At 39.7% G+C, this 15,663-nt stretch overlaps 3 protein-coding genes across 6 annotated transcripts in view; 2 read left to right on the top strand and 1 right to left on the bottom strand.

Moving 5' to 3' along the window:
- Positions 1-15,663, top strand: part of efna3a (ephrin-A3a) — a 400,882-nt gene that overhangs the window by 140,089 nt on the left and 245,130 nt on the right. The window lies entirely within an intron of this gene.
- On the top strand, positions 2,663-9,714 carry LOC113015365 (40S ribosomal protein S19). Its single transcript, XM_026157387.1, has 6 exons — positions 2,663-3,004; positions 3,219-3,289; positions 5,839-5,939; positions 7,138-7,321; positions 7,416-7,470; positions 9,081-9,714. The coding sequence occupies exons 2-6, from the start codon at positions 3,219-3,221 to the stop codon at positions 9,126-9,128; spliced, it is 459 nt and encodes a 152-aa protein (XP_026013172.1). The 5' UTR covers positions 2,663-3,004; the 3' UTR covers positions 9,129-9,714.
- Positions 13,867-15,663, bottom strand: part of kmt2ba (lysine (K)-specific methyltransferase 2Ba) — a 34,639-nt gene continuing 32,842 nt past the window's right edge. For both annotated transcript variants that reach the window (XM_026157293.1, XM_026157294.1), the window contains exon 36: positions 13,867-15,566. In XM_026157293.1, coding sequence (XP_026013078.1) covers positions 15,291-15,566 — 276 coding nt within the window. In that variant the 3' untranslated portion in view covers positions 13,867-15,290. The remainder of the gene's footprint in view (positions 15,567-15,663) is intronic.

Raw genomic sequence — 15,663 nt, 5'->3', positions numbered from 1 at the left:
CATACAGTGCTTCCACACGCTGGTGCAAGACGTTAGCTCAAATGCCACATAAGATGCGACTTTACGGACAAGGAAAGCCACAACGTTCTGCATTTTCAGCACTTTGCCACATAAGACTTAAACGAGCATCGTCCAAATATGCATTGGTTCTGAACAGCTGAAAGAGGATTCAATACGTGTTTTCCGCAGTATTGATACACCGATACCAGCTGTGCTTCCTCACTCTCCTCTTCGACAGTTCACACATACACTGCAGTGGCCGCTTAGCCCCGCCTCCTCTCTCTAAAAGTATACAAATTCTTATAGTGTGGTTACCCAACTTTTATCCCTTTCAATGTCAGGCTAGTTATTTAATTTGTCTCAGTGGAGATTAATGCAGAAAGAAGTGGACCTTAAAATAAACTGTTACAAAGCCGTTTTTTGTAAAGCCTGTAAAAACTGCACGTAGCCTGCAATAGATCATCCAGCCACCCGCTTCCACTTGCGTAGCCATAGAGGTGGTTAGCGTCTTTCCCTGCTGTCCTAAAGTGACAGTGGGCTAGTTTCAGTCATTGTGCAAGTGTACTGTTTATAAGGTTGGGGGAAACCTGCAGTCAGCTGAGACTAAAGAAGTCACTTGGATGAGCGACGAAACGTTTCTTCCTCACTGAAAACGCTACGTCCAGAAGAACACAAACAACCTTTTGGTGTCGCAAAGTGAGTGACAACCTGAAAAGGACAGGGTACACTGTATCACTGGGTTCGTTTATTTGAGACATTGTACTATTAATTAATTATTCTGAATTCATTTTTAATGCATCGTAGTTTCATGTATTTTAGGTAGTGAATTTGCAAGTGTTTAGTTTGTTAAGCCTTTCTCTAAAATATGAATGTATGTCAGGGACAAGATTTAGGTTTAGAAACTGTACAACAAGAACCTAAAACTTCAGTTGCACCAAACCTTTAAGAACCCTGTTAGGTTGACAAAACCTAAAAATGAGGACATTTACATTGTTATTGTATTTTAGTTTAGATCCTGTCATATAGTTTGTCTTAATTGAAATACATATAAAATCAATTTACCTGTGATCTATGGTAGGCTAACACACTGCACAGTAACAGAAACCCAGCCACATCCAAGTGAGAGCTGCATGTCAGCCTGGGGAGTACGAAGATACTTTGATATCCACAACGGAACAGTACTGTGCAAAAATACGCAAGGAAATTGTTCCAGCTACAGGTGAAAACCATTTGAGGCAAATATCATTGAATACAACAAGGCTATGAAAGTAAGAGAGTAGGAGATACCGGGATGACGTGCAACCCAAAAGTAAACAAATGACTCCACTTAGTATGGAGCTAGGAGCACTCACTAGTTAAACAGGATCAGCAAAAGGTGGATGGAAATTACACTTATGTTATACTTGCACTTAAGACTCCCGTTGAACAAACTACCTAGGTTTCTTTTGTTCTGACATTTGACTTTTTCTGCATCACTACTACTGCACTGTAATGCTGCTGGCACTTTAAATTATAAAGTTCATTGGAAAAGGATTGAAAGTGCCCTTCATTGCATAAAAACTAAAATAATGCTGCCTGTAAGCAGCAATTACATAAAATGTTATTTTTTCCCCCCATGTCATCAAATATTACACATTTCTTTGAAATATTGCAAATTATGAGGCAATAGAAGTAATGTTTCACTTAATTTATACAGTGATAATAACCTTGATATTTCATTAACACAACTATAAAGCATCTTTAAAAATGAATTTACATTGTTCTGTAACACCATTGTATGCATAGAAAAGTACGTGGTCTGGTCATTTTGTTGGGATTACATAATGCATTTTTTGAAGCAACTGCACGTCTGCTTAAAAATCTTTTTTCTACTTGAGACTATGTGGCCTAGTAAGATTTCACTTTGCCTTTTAAACGGGACAATTTTAGACGGCAAAATGTTAAGCGCCACGCTAAAAACCCAAGTTTTATGCCCTCAGAGAAAGGTATTGATGAGATGCCTTGAACCTGCACATGCTTTTGAACTGACAATAAAACCCCTTAAGAGCCTGGACTTAAAGTTAAGAGAAAGCTTCAAATCCTCACATTTAACAAGCCATTTGTTTTTATTGTTAATCAATTAAGTGGCTTTCAGCTCAAAACCAATTTTAGTCATTTTTATTTTAAACTTGAGTACAAGCCTGTAATCATCATTTCCCTTGAAGTGTATTTGATGGACTTTTTTAACATTACAATATAGAATTAAGCCTAATGTAATATCCATCAAATAAAATAGTTTGTTATGTATCTGATAAAGACTTATATGGGTTCTGATCTTTGTTATATTTCTGAACAAGGCCAAAGCGCTTAGTTTGGGGGATGGTGACAGATGCTGACTGCTTGGGTAGCTCCAAATCTAATGCGTTGTGTCATGATCAACCGTTGAAATGCACTCTTGTGTTTCCTTCAAACACGGAGCACAGGCTCGGCAGCCGCAGAATGAGCTCCATTTAGCGTTTGACAGCCAAATAAAAGCAACGTTGACTGTATTTGCATAAACTAGAGTTCACTGCAGGTGAAAAATTAAGACGATACCAGCCCTCTGGTGCTTTCCTCCCCCTCCCTGACTGCAGAGCACTTTCTGAAAAGGATCCTGATAAACACGAAGTGGGCCAGGGTGTAAAGAAAGGTGCCACAACAGTCCCCCCTGCTGGGATTCAGCAGGAGTACTTCATAAACTGCATCCTCATATTCAAAAACTCGCTTTTTAATATTGTTTCGCCACCTTTTTTGACCCGTAGGATTACAATACAAGTGGAGAATATTCCCGTCAGTGTTACTTAGGTTTAAAGGGTGAATTAAGCTGGGATATTAAGCGGCAGGCGAGGTTAGTTTGGGATAAGGTATCATCTTTTCCAAACGAGGGCAGTCTCCCTCCATCCCTCTTCAGCATCCTTTTTTGCTGCAGCCACTAAGCTGGGAGTCCATAACCGCCTGCCTGTCGTCTCTGTGGGGCCTGTACAAAGTAAGATATTTGGTAATATATGATAATGACAGGTGTACGTTTGAGTAACAGAAAGAGGCGAAGTGTCTGCCCCGCTTTCAGTTACTTTAGCTAGGCTAGCTTAGAGTTTTAGCTAACGTTAGCACGGACGGTACATCAGCGCTGATTTTCTGCTCGTAAAGCCGCAAACAGTGTATCATTTTCAGCTCACCCCTGTCTCCAACTGTCCTTCTAGATGCCCAGCGTCACGGTGAAAGATGTCAACCAGCAAGAGTTTGTCAAAGCACTGTCAGCTTTCCTCAAAAAGTAAGTAATGCACCACAACCTGCCTCTGCGCTTATCTGATGACGGGCTGATGTCCACCTGTCAATCAAGCGGGATGATGGGGTATTTGTGAAGGCTGGGCAGAGGCTCAGACAGCTGCAATACGCGGTGAATCACAGGGAAAGGACAGTTTATTAATGCAGACACCGAACTGAGGGCCACCTAAGATTATACTTTTTTTTATTTATTTATTTTTATTTTAATTAAAGGACGGGCGATAGAGGGAAGAGAGGAGGACAACAGAATAAACACTTGAAAATTAAACTTCGGAGATTAAAATTGTAAATTTGAAGAAGAAATGCTTCGAAGGAAAAAACAAAAGCTAAAAAACAAACACAAAAAAACAAACAAAAAAAACAACCCAAAACTATGCGTCCTAGAAAAGAAAAATTCAATTTGAGAGATGAAGTTAATCGGAGAGTGTAAATTTGTGAGTGTTTAGCTAATTTTACGTCAAAGTAGCGCAAATTAGAATAAACTGGCAGATTTATGAGGGATAAAAAGGTAAATGCAGAAGAAGAATTGACACTTTTTTTGTGGCAAAAAACTGGCACATATTGGGTGGGATTGTGAAAAGAAATGATTAAAACTGTAGATTTGAGAGGGAAAGCTGCTAAATTTACTATATTGAACTATATTCCAATTTTTTTTAATTGAATTTGTGTCAGACCTTATTTATTTATAAATCAAATTTATAATTTTTTAAAAAAAGCTACAAGTCTTCCTAACATGCAATGATTTTACAAGTTTTGTTTTTCAGCGATTACATTAATCTTGAAGACTTCCTAGAGAGACCCATGCAAAGTAATAAGAGATTGGCATACCGAGGAGACAAAGAATGGAAGAAACTCGGGAAGAAAAGCAGACCACAAATACAGGAGTGTATTTACACAGAGGGCTAATTTCAAACAAGACACAGGTGGGAGCAGAGCTCAGGCACAGACAACTAAATAGAGGTGAAAACAATGAAGGAAAAAAACAAGAAAAACTGGAAGTAAAACCAAAATAATATACATGAGAGATCTAATTTGGTTACAATCAGAACCTGAAGTTTTGATTGCATAGTTTTCACAGCTAGGTTTCAGTAAAACACACACACAGATGATTTCTTAAAATGTATATGCATGCATAGACAATTATATTTGTATAACTTTAATAGTACTAAAGAAACAACCAGTCTCGTGGCCAGTTACGTCTTCTGTATTTAGATTAAAATTTTTGTAAAATGTAAGTCACTCAGGAAAATCCAGTTCATAGTTAAAAAGTGATTTAATATAACTATTTTAAAGGGTCTCAGTCTCCGTAGCAGAGTAAAAGAATGAAACACACATGGGCTCCAGAATGTAGTAAACCACAGTAGCAGCCATGATGACATGATGCTGTATTTCAGTGCGGCTTCTGACACATCACAGATGTTCTCTCTCTTGTGGTATGTGGCCATTCTCAGTTGAGTATTGCTGATTTTCTATGTATATCACTGCTGTCTTGTTCACACGTATAAACAGTTTCACATATGTTTCCCTTTCACTCACCACCGTGTGTGTGTCAGTGTTTATTGTGTGGTTTTTACTGGCCGATAAATCACATTTACAACCAGTGAACCTTCAGAGTACAGCCCGACTGACGGCTGATATTAACTGTTTGCCGATATATCGGCTACAGTTGCAATAGCCGATAAATTAAAGTGAAAATGTAAAGAAGAGAGGGGCGAGATGCCCTTAAACACTGAGTGTTGATGTTGTATAGTATGTCTACAAAAGGGCGCTCTCTAACTTCCATGTTGGCAACACAAATGTGATAACCAGCTGATCCGAACTGAGTGGCAGTGAGTAATCTGTGACTTGCTGTGACAAGAAAACTAGATTAAACTGCATTTTCATATTAGCTTAGTAATTTGAATATATATAACAAATATAATAATTTTCTTTATGTTTTGTGTGTCTGAAAGAAAAACTATTGGCTGATGTATCAGGTTCTTAGTTTTTTTTCAACTATGTTAAATATTGGTATCAGTATCAGTCTTAAAAATCCTATATAGGTCAGCCTGTACTCCAGAGGGAGCTCAGACTCATGCAACAACAATAATACACCCCCTGAATGCTGAAAAAAGAAAGCAAAATTCCAGCTTGTTTCATTTTCTTTATTGTGCTTTATTTTACAATAGATACCCCACTGGTCTTTCTGCACATCTGCTGTACCTCTACTGCCATACTTTTGCCTGCATGGGATTAATAGAGGCTGTATTTTCATATTTCTCATGATGGAAATTTCTAACTTAGAACTACTTTAAATATGTACACTGTTAGTGCACTTAAGTGGAAACATCCTACAAAGAGCAATAAAATATGAAGTTCTTACTTTGACTCTCATCCAAATTGTAATCAAAGCTTTTTATGACCAAAAAAATCTGCCTTACTCTACACGATGAAGTCTTTACCTTTATTATCATATATATGAGTTGGAAAAGCAAACAATTTAATATGTATCACGCTGTTTTTATTCATCACATCACCTACTAATTGATTTTTCAGGTCTGGCAAACTGAAGGTCCCAGAGTGGGTTGATACCGTGAAGCTTGCCAGGCACAAGGAGCTTGCCCCCTGTGACGACAACTGGTTTTACACCAGAGCAGGTTGGTTTTCGTTTCCACGTGCAGCTGGAGTGACAAATAATCATAAAAAGTAAATGAAAGTCATGAACATGTCAGGCTCAGTCCTCTCTAGTGTGTGGATGTGCAGTTTCTCTCTGTCTCAAGCTGTTTTAATTATTGTTCAGACAAAATAAACAATTACACACCGAACAATTACCCAAACAGAGTTGATTACAGTCAACATGAAAAGCAATCATTAGCTGAATTGACTCAGTGAACTGAAATGTTTAACCAGAAGATATATTTTATTTGATAAAGTTTGGGTTCTGGAAATCTCATCTTAAGATGGAAAAACAATTCGGTCTTGGAGTTATTTGTACCTTTTTTAGGCATCCTTGTGATTTATGATCATACACAAACAGCTGAGTAACACAGGCAGGCCTTTCACTGTGGCTACCATGAACCTAGGTGCAGTACAGTCAAATCTGTTCTTTGTTTCTGAGCCCCTGATTTAGGGAACATTGTCTTAATTATGTCATTTTATTAATTCATGATTTCTTTTGAGTTTTGATTTATGTTGTTTGGTCTTCTGTTTATAATGTTTTATGTTCCCTGGTCCATTGGAATCTCTTTGTCATTTTTGCCCTTAGTTATTTGCTTTGATGGTAATAAGTTTGTTACTTCCTTTTGTGATCCTTCTCTGTTTGCCAGTCTTGTCTCTGTGGTCATTTTCTGTGTAGTTCATTTCCTGTTTTATGTTTGTGGTCTTTTGTCCCTGATGGTTTCTATTTAGTGCAACATCTTTTGTCCCATTATCCCTGATTTGTGTTGTGTTTTCCTTCTCAGCTGTGTATTGGATTGCCTGGAGTTATGCTTTGCTTTGGATTACTTTCAGACTTTATTATGCTTATATTTAAGGGCTCTACTTTATGCTTTACTCCTGTGTCCCATGTCTGGGTCTGCAATCCTGACACTTTCTCCTGTTTGTTAACTTAGTTTTCCATTATTGAGATAGTAGCATGCTGCACATTGTGCTTCTGCCTGGAATAAAAATTTGTTATATGAATAAAGAATATTCGCGAAATTCAATAGAAACGCATGCACTGCACACTGTTCCTTTACCTGTGGATGTCCTGTACTGACTTATATTAGCTCTAAAATATGTTGACTTCTTGTATTTTGAATGATAAAATAAGTTCATACTGAAACATACTGCACTGTATATGATACGTGCCACCAGCATCCACGGCCCGCCACCTGTACCTGCGAGGAGGGGTCGGCGTGGGCTCCATGATCAAAATCTACGGTGGCCGCCAGAGGAACGGCGTATGCCCCGCCCACTTCAGCGTAGGATCCAGGAACGTGGCGAGGAAGGTCCTGCAAGCTCTGGAGGGCCTCAAGATGGTGGAGAAGGATCCCAATGGGTGAGAAGGGTGAATGCTGAGACGATGTGATTCTGAGGTGGTGACTTCACAACAACTGTTATTTTTAAATGTTTTAAAATATTTGTGCTTACAGCGGTCGTAGACTGACCTCTCAGGGTCAGAGAGACCTGGATAGGATCGCTGGGCAGGTGAGTTGTTAGACTTGCACTACATGCATATGTGGATTTATCTGTGCATAAAAATGTTGTTTCATTCTCTGTAATGTGCATATTATTCCTGCAGTTAGTTAAAGACTGTAATTGAGAGGGGTTAATCAGAATTTGTATTATTTTTATGGTGTAGAGGATAAAAATAATACTTTTTTTCAGCAGAACTATAGTGACAGTGAGCAGGGGATCATATCTAATTGTCATAATGTTGTTAAATAACTCTTTACAGTGGACCCATTATGGTCTTTGAGGTCCATGTATGTAAAAGTAATTCCTTTGAGCCAAACGCTCAGGCTAAGAGTTTCAGTCTTTTTCTAGTCTTGGATCTGTACGATATCACAGAGTAGGGAATTCCCTAATGTGGTCATCTCAGACATGCAGCAGCCCCACCCACCTACTGCTCAAGCCTTTTGTTTATGAAGAAATCAATTGGATAAAAGCTGGTTTAAAGGCTGTGTCTCAGACCCAGTTTAAGACAAATAAAAATGATTTTTGTTTTTTATTCAGTATGAGATGCTACTCTTAAAAGGTAAGAATAAATGGAAGCTCATTACATTTATTTTTTGCTGTCATAGTAAAAAGAAAGCACAGCATCTGTTAATTCTAAGGTCTAGTTTGTTCAGATGTAGCTTTGCAAACCTGAGCTGTGCTGGTATGTGTTTAGTGTTTTTCTAATTGTAGTGTTCAGTGGTTTACACATTCAGCTAACAAGCGAAATATCCCCAGTTCAAGACCAGCAGAAGACACAAATCCCTCGGAGGGTGGCGTCAGGAAGGACAAAAATCTGTGCCAAATCAAATATGTGGCTTCATCCTCTGTGGTGATCCCTTGTGAATATGCAGCCGAAAGAAGGTCTCTGCTGTCGGGAACTTTAACACTTAACGCGCTAACTGAGAGTTTATCCAAGCTTTGTACGGATGACCTTGCGGTGAATTTGTTGGGTTTTCCACAGCTGCCATGAATGTTTTCCACTTGTGAATAATCTTTCTCACTGCAAAATGGACTTGAGATTGTTTTGAAATGATGTCATAGCCCCTCGCAGATTGACGGGCAGCAAGAATTGCTTCTCCAAGGTGATGTCTTTCTTTCTTGGCATTGTGTTAATGCACCCGAACGCTCCAGAGCATCAGTATGGGAAGGGTTATGAGATTATTACCATACAATCCATCATCTCCTTTTATAGAGGTGTTCGTATTTGGATAATTTTAAGACCTGCTAAGGGCCAGATGATTTATTTTTCATGATCTCATTCGTAAAACTCTAGAACTGAAAGAGTGTGCGCTTCCTTTTTTTTTATCATGACTGTAGACACATTTGATACTTGCAGAGGGCTTCAAAGACATCAGAAATTAAATGTCATTATTGCTCAACCCTTTACAGCACCAGATGTGCAGCATACAGTTGAAGTGGCTCCCTCTAGTGTTGTGTCTCAGTTATGGCAACAATGTAAAACATATAATCATATGTGAGATATTTCTTGGGATCTCTAAATAAATACTGCATGCCTTGTGTGCAGAGTATAGCTTCTCAGTTTGTTACATCAGCACGACTGTCCTCTCTCCTCTTTTTATTGTCTTTTGTGTGCTCAGGTTGCCTCAGCAAACAAGAAACAGCGGAGTTTACAGAGCGCCATCTGAGGACGTTATATAAGAATCCTGAGAAAAGGAATGCAGTTATGCCTTACCGCTTATTTACTCAAGTTCACCCTCCTCCCACATCAACCCAGTGCCGACAGTAACCGAGCACAAAGAGGCACTTCATAGCGATGCATGTGTCTAAAATACAGCGAGTGCAAATATCATACATGAATGTTTTGCAGCAGTCAGAGGTTGGCGGTGGCCTTGTAACATTAAGGCGCAGAGTGGAAACAAAAGCACTCCGAATGCAGTGTTACAAAGCAAAAGCATGTTCGTATTTTTGCCTACAAATGTGAAGCAATGGAGAGAAAAAGAAATGTGAGAGCAGATGTAGAAAGGAAAGAAATGCAAAGAATTCTCATGCACATTTTTATTCATTTTCTAACTTTGTGTTTGCAGAATGGTATTACTGAGCACATATACGTTATACAGGATGCTCTGAATAAAATGAGTATGAGCACTGACTGAATGTCAGTTTTTATATGGGCCTGTGAGTGACTCTTGCTCAGTTTAGCTGCTGCTCATGACGCTGCTTATCCAGCTGATGTAGTAATTGAGTAATTAGGACCCTACACCACCGGGCAGAACATGTTCCCTCTAAGCCTGAAGGAAAAAAGAAGGAACACACACATGTAAAGGAAGCACTCAAAACGTGCGGCTATCCTAAATGGGCGTTCTTAAAGTCAGCAAACAGGCACAGAAAAGAAGATCAGACACCAGCGAGGGAGGATAAGAAAGACAGACGCAACAACATTGTCATCCCCTATGTAGCCGGTGTATCAGAAAAACTCAGGAGTTTTCTCCAAGCATGACATCCCGGTGCATTTCAGACCCAGCAACACGCTCAGACAAAAACTGGTTCACCCGAAAGACAAAACGCCAAAACACAAACTTAACAATGCGGTGTATGCTGTACGGTGCAGCGAGGAATGCTCAGACCTCTACATTGGAGAGACCAAACAGCCACTTCACAAGCGCATGGCACAACACAGAAGAGCCACCTCCACAGGACAAGACTCAGCAGTCCATCTGCATCTTAAGGATAAAGGACACTCTTTCGAGGATGGCAATGTTCACATTTTGGACAGAGAGGACAGACGGTTTGAAAGAGGAGTGAAAGAAGCCATTTACGTCCACTGTGAGCGACCATCTTTGAACAGAGGCGGTGGTTTATGACTCCAACTGTCTGCCATCTATAATCCAGTTTTGAGTTCCCTCCCCAGACGCCTTAACGCCCACTCACATCCTGGGCCATCTGACCTCAGGAATTCGCATGATAAGGTGGGGCCAGGTTTCACAATGAACACACCTGAAACTCTGGCTGATTGGGACCCACACCCAGTTTCACACCTTGGCTCAGGCGATTAGAGGATCATCAGGGGGTCTTTTTGTCCCTCTGTGATACTCTCACTAAGTTTAAATCTGGGACTCCCCACCATTTGACCTTAGAACTGAAGAAGCTTCTCAGATGAGAGGTGAAACGTCTTCAAGCAACTTAAAGAAGTCCAGACGCTTTTCTTTGCAAGCTCCTTTGACTACGATGACCTGGATGACTGAGAACCTTCACAGACATACATATTCAGTAAACTTAAATATTCATTTCACAGAAGGCTGGTCAGCAAGGCTTTCTTCTTCATCATCTTCAGGGTTTGCACCAGTGTACTGCAAGCCCTGCCAGACCTGAACACCAGGCTAAGACCCGTACATTCTGTAGATATAGGCTTTAATCTAATGTATCTTATTGGCATACTTTCACCTATTTTATGAAAGGTTTAATCTATAAAACCCATAACATTCAGATTAACAGGCTGATGATCAAATTAGGTAGCTTAAGACAAGCATTTTACTCCAAATACTTTGGCCCAGAGATCCAAACAATGGATCTCAAACAGAATAACAGCACTGTGTGAGAAAAGTGACAATTAGAAGCACAATAACACAACAATTCAAAGAATTTGAATTGTAAAAAACAAAACAGGATATGTTCCATGTACTAACAGAAACTTCCCCTTTTTCTATAATTTTATACATTTATTACAATTTAAATCATGCTGACACATTTTTCTCATTTACTACAGCAGCATTTCTTTACCACGTCAAAAACTAAGAAAAGCTGTTACAAATGGCCTTCTTTTTCTTTTTTCTAAATATGTAGTTAAACTTCTTTAGTTTCACTGGTGCTGCCTGCTTAGGATCAAAATGGGCTGTAACGTGAGTCTCCATGTAAAATGAGTGCATCATACCTGCTCTAACACAAGACAAATGGCTGAAAAAAGCGAGTGAATCATGAGTTATGGAGCAACTGGCTCATAAGATAAGGTTTTATGAGGACTGGGTTCGAGAGGAATAGAAGCAACATGTCAATGACAGGGTGAGGTCACAGGAACACATGGTAAACAAACCAGTATATAATGTAAATCTGCAGAGCGGCTGAAAATAGCAGCACTGCGAGCACATAATTCTCACAGTGAATTGGCTAAAAACACTCAAGATCTATCCAAACTGAACCAAGGACACATGAATCACTTGATTTTATCTGTAAATGTGTATTTAAAAAGTATAAGGACTAGTAGATGCCCTGTCTGAGCTGAGCAAGACAACACCTGTAACATTTCTCTTCAAAGCATCACAGCATGAAGTTGTTAAACGTGGGATCAGGTAAGTTAGTTATGGATAAAAGATTCTTCTGAATGTAACTGATGACATCTTTTCTGGAAAAAAACATTCTTGACATGCAATGAGTAAATTAAATCCCAAACAAACCACGATGATGGCAGATGTCATAATGTTACCCATGTGATTGTGATGAAACCACCATGCTGACAGATATTTGCTACATTTGGTCACTTGTCCTTATGATGTCTTTGTTTGAGTGCTATATTTCTGTAATTAAAAATCCTCTTCAGTCTCTACAATCAGGAATAACAGAAAAAGGCAATCAATTGGTCCTTTTGTACCAAGGTGGCTCCTGATAACAGGCAAGCACCCTCACCTCTCATCCCTGCAAGCCTCTCTCCTCTCTTTCCCTCTGAACTGTAGCGGAAGTGAGGTATAAAATATCACAGAGTACTTAAGTAAATGTACTTAGTTACATTCTAAGACACTTTGACTAGGTTTTCTCTCCAACAATACTGCTGGATCTCCCTCTTACAGTCAATATTAGAGTGAGAGCATCTTTCTGATGCTCAATTAGATGCCATTAGAGTGTAAACCTGCACCAGTGAAGTTTAATAAGAAGTGCACTCAGTCTCAGATTTCATGCGCATACTTGTGTACCACCTCAGTCTCTTTGTGTGCACTGGGCTTTAACTCACTGGGCATTTACTGGTGTCTCCATGCACGGATCCAGCGCAGACCAGTGACCTCGGGGACGGTAGTGATAAGGTTCCTGCAGATTGCGTCATCAACGATGGGCTCCCACAGGCACTGAAGATTGCTGGGGTAGTAGAAAACTGGTTGAAAATCGGGTGATGTAATGTTAATTTTGCACATATCTCCTGCCTCCACAAGAATGCATTAGGAGACACGATAATCCCACATCAAAGCACAAGCATTTCTTTAACTCTAACTAGCAATGACTAATTTTAATCATTAGACAAAAAAGCTGTTTATATCCATCTCACAGACATGTCATTATGTACTTTTAAAACTATTGATATTTATTTAGACTCTTTCTCTCTGATTGATCTCTCCTTCTTTAAATGAGCCAGGCATAACATTATGGTAGACCGTGTGTCGAGGTTCTCAAGACAACATCACACACTAACCTGTATTCAGAGGCTCAATTCATTCATGCACTTTTCAACTCTTTTAATTCAAATAAAATGTACAATTATTGTTCTTTTCTTGCCTGTCACTGGGCAAGAGATGGGGTACATCCTGAACAGGAGAGACAGACAACCAATCACACACAGTCACACCTACGGCTAATGTAGAATCACCAATTAACTTAACATAATATGCAGTATTGTGCAAAACTCTTGAGCCACCCCTCATTTCTTTATATTGTGTTAGAAAAATGGGAAATAGGCATAGTGATTTATTGAAACATGCAAATGTACATGATAGTTCAGTATATAAGGCAAGCTTGAAAGTAAATATTTGGTGTGACCAACTTTATTCTTCAACATAGTGTGAACGCTTTTAGGCAGCTCTTGTGTTTTCTTTAAAGTCTTCAGGAATTGTTCTCCAGGCTTCTTGAAGGACACTCAGGGTGTTGGCTAACTTTTGTTCTGTTCTCCATCAAGATGATATCACACTGCTGTGGTTCTGGGGAGGCCAATCCATGACTTCTGGGAGTGTTCCCTTGTGCATCTTTCTCATTATCGTGCTGAAAAATGAGGCCTTTTGTCAGTCAGATGCTTTCCAGATCCTATTTTATGGTGGATATGGTTCAAGACTTTTGCACTGAAGTGAATGTGCCTAAGCAGTTAGGCAAATAGACAGACACCACGCCCCCTTTTCCCAGTAATGCAAAAAGCTGGTTCCAGCTTTGAATGATAATTTATATAATAATAATAATAATAATAATAATAATAATCCGTTTTATAAGTTCATAACATTCTGGCATGTTTCTACAAGATCAATCCAGTCTGATAGATCATCAGTTTTTTTTCCCACAGGTCTGATTTTTTTCTACTTTTAATCAAACATCTTCAGCTGTGTGATTTTTCCTGTATATTTCACTGTGAATGCCTTCAGGTTCTGTTTGTGCGTTAAGAAAATCAGCAGCAGGAAAGCAAACTTTGAACAAATTTTATTGAACATAAATTAAAAAAAAATTGGAGGTAAAAAAATATTCAACAGGCTTAGAAATTCTTTACAACTATGTACAGGACAGGATCCATGTGAGCTGATACAGTAACAAAGATTTGTGTCAAATTCAGTCATGAATCCTACAAAACAAAAAGTCCACAGCAGTCAGCCTAAAGTCCCAGATCCTTGTGTACATCCAGTGGCGGGGGCACAATTACACAATGGAGTTTCCTAACAAAAAAAATAAAAAAAAGAGGAAGAAAGAAAAAGCACAAAAAAGGTGACCACCTACTCTAAGTGTCCAACAGCAGTGATGTTACCTGTTTCTTAATATCGAAATTCAATAATTAGAAAGCTTAAAGAGCAAGAAAGCAGTTTTTCCATTGTGTGTTGTGTAATTAAATTAAATCTCACTTCTTTCTTTGAGGTAGAACACCTGAGGGAGATTTGTGTGGGGGGGCACAAAACAATGATTAACCAGACAACAATTGAAGGGAATAAGCTTCACTGTTGCTCAGCCTACAAAGAGAAGGTTAAAAGCTCAAACACATTTACTTCCATTAGTCTGATGACCATACATTTATTGTTCAAATGTACAAAAAGAGCTGTAAGGGACCGTGCCGGGGAAAGATCACCGTTTTCCTTTTGAATGCTGCACCAAGGAAATGCTTCCTCGTAGGCCTTAAAACATACAAACTGCACAAACAAAGAGAACAAAGAAAGAGTGTAACAGTGGGTAAAAGCATTCGGGTCACAGCATCTGTGCCGTTACAAATAAAAACAGAAGCTTTCGGCTGACTGGAGGAGCACAAAGGTTCGATTGACGCTATTAAAACTAACCTGTGGGATAAATGTCATCAGCACCTAAAATATTAAGTGAATGGGAATTTGTAATTCACTTAATTCAAGTCCCTGCTTCCGAGAGATGTGGTATCCAGAGTAAAAAGAGCTGCACTGCTGCTTTATAGTAAAAGTGAGTCCTGTCTGCTGCCAGAGAAGGCTGGGTCATGCTAAGGTGCTGTAGAAATTCTCCTCTTCGTCGCTCTCTGACTTCTTATTTACAGAGACAGACAGACAGCTGAAGTTAGGTCACTTCAGTTTGCACTTCTTTTTTTCCCCAGTTCCAGCAAAGTCAGCGATGTAAAACAAAGTGTGAAGTAGATGAGAAACAGTACATAAATCCATCGTGTATGTGCGTGCATGTGTAGACTTCATCCCAAGCTTTCACATATGGCTCTTGTCTTGTGTACGTCCTTCACGGGTCTGTAGGTTGATCTTCTGAACACTGGCTCAGGTCTGTGTGCGTTATTGACCTCCATCATATGGCTACAGTTGCCTTCATGATTTCATTTGCCGCCTGAGCTGCATCAGCTACGACAGCTTATTAGGGTTAGCGGTGAGGGGGGGTTAATTCAGATAGCGGCGGCAGCGCCTCGCCCCGCAGTTGCAGGAGAGCTTGTTGCTCTCGTCCTCGATGGGGAACTTGTAGTCGTAGGTGAGCTCTTCTCCCCGGTAGATCTTCCTCAATGCGAAGATAACGATGTGCTTGCGTCCGTCCACGTTGATGACGCGCGAGTAGCAGTTCGGCTCGCACGAGTGGTTGATGAAACGAGCCGCATTGCCCTGCATCGTGGCGTCGACCACGTCGAAGTCGTCGATGCGGAACATGTAGCAGCCGATGCCCTGGAGTACAGAAACACACACATTACTTTCACATTTTAGGATTAAAGGTGTTTCATTGTTCTCGCCCCTTATGAATGTTGCCCACGATGTAAAAGGA

Source organism: Astatotilapia calliptera, chromosome 22 (genome assembly GCF_900246225.1).
Source record: "Astatotilapia calliptera chromosome 22, fAstCal1.2, whole genome shotgun sequence".
Lineage (NCBI taxonomy): Eukaryota > Metazoa > Chordata > Actinopteri > Cichliformes > Cichlidae > Astatotilapia > Astatotilapia calliptera.
Note: the sequence above shows the minus strand (reverse complement) of the source record. Positions and strands in the feature narration are given on the sequence as shown.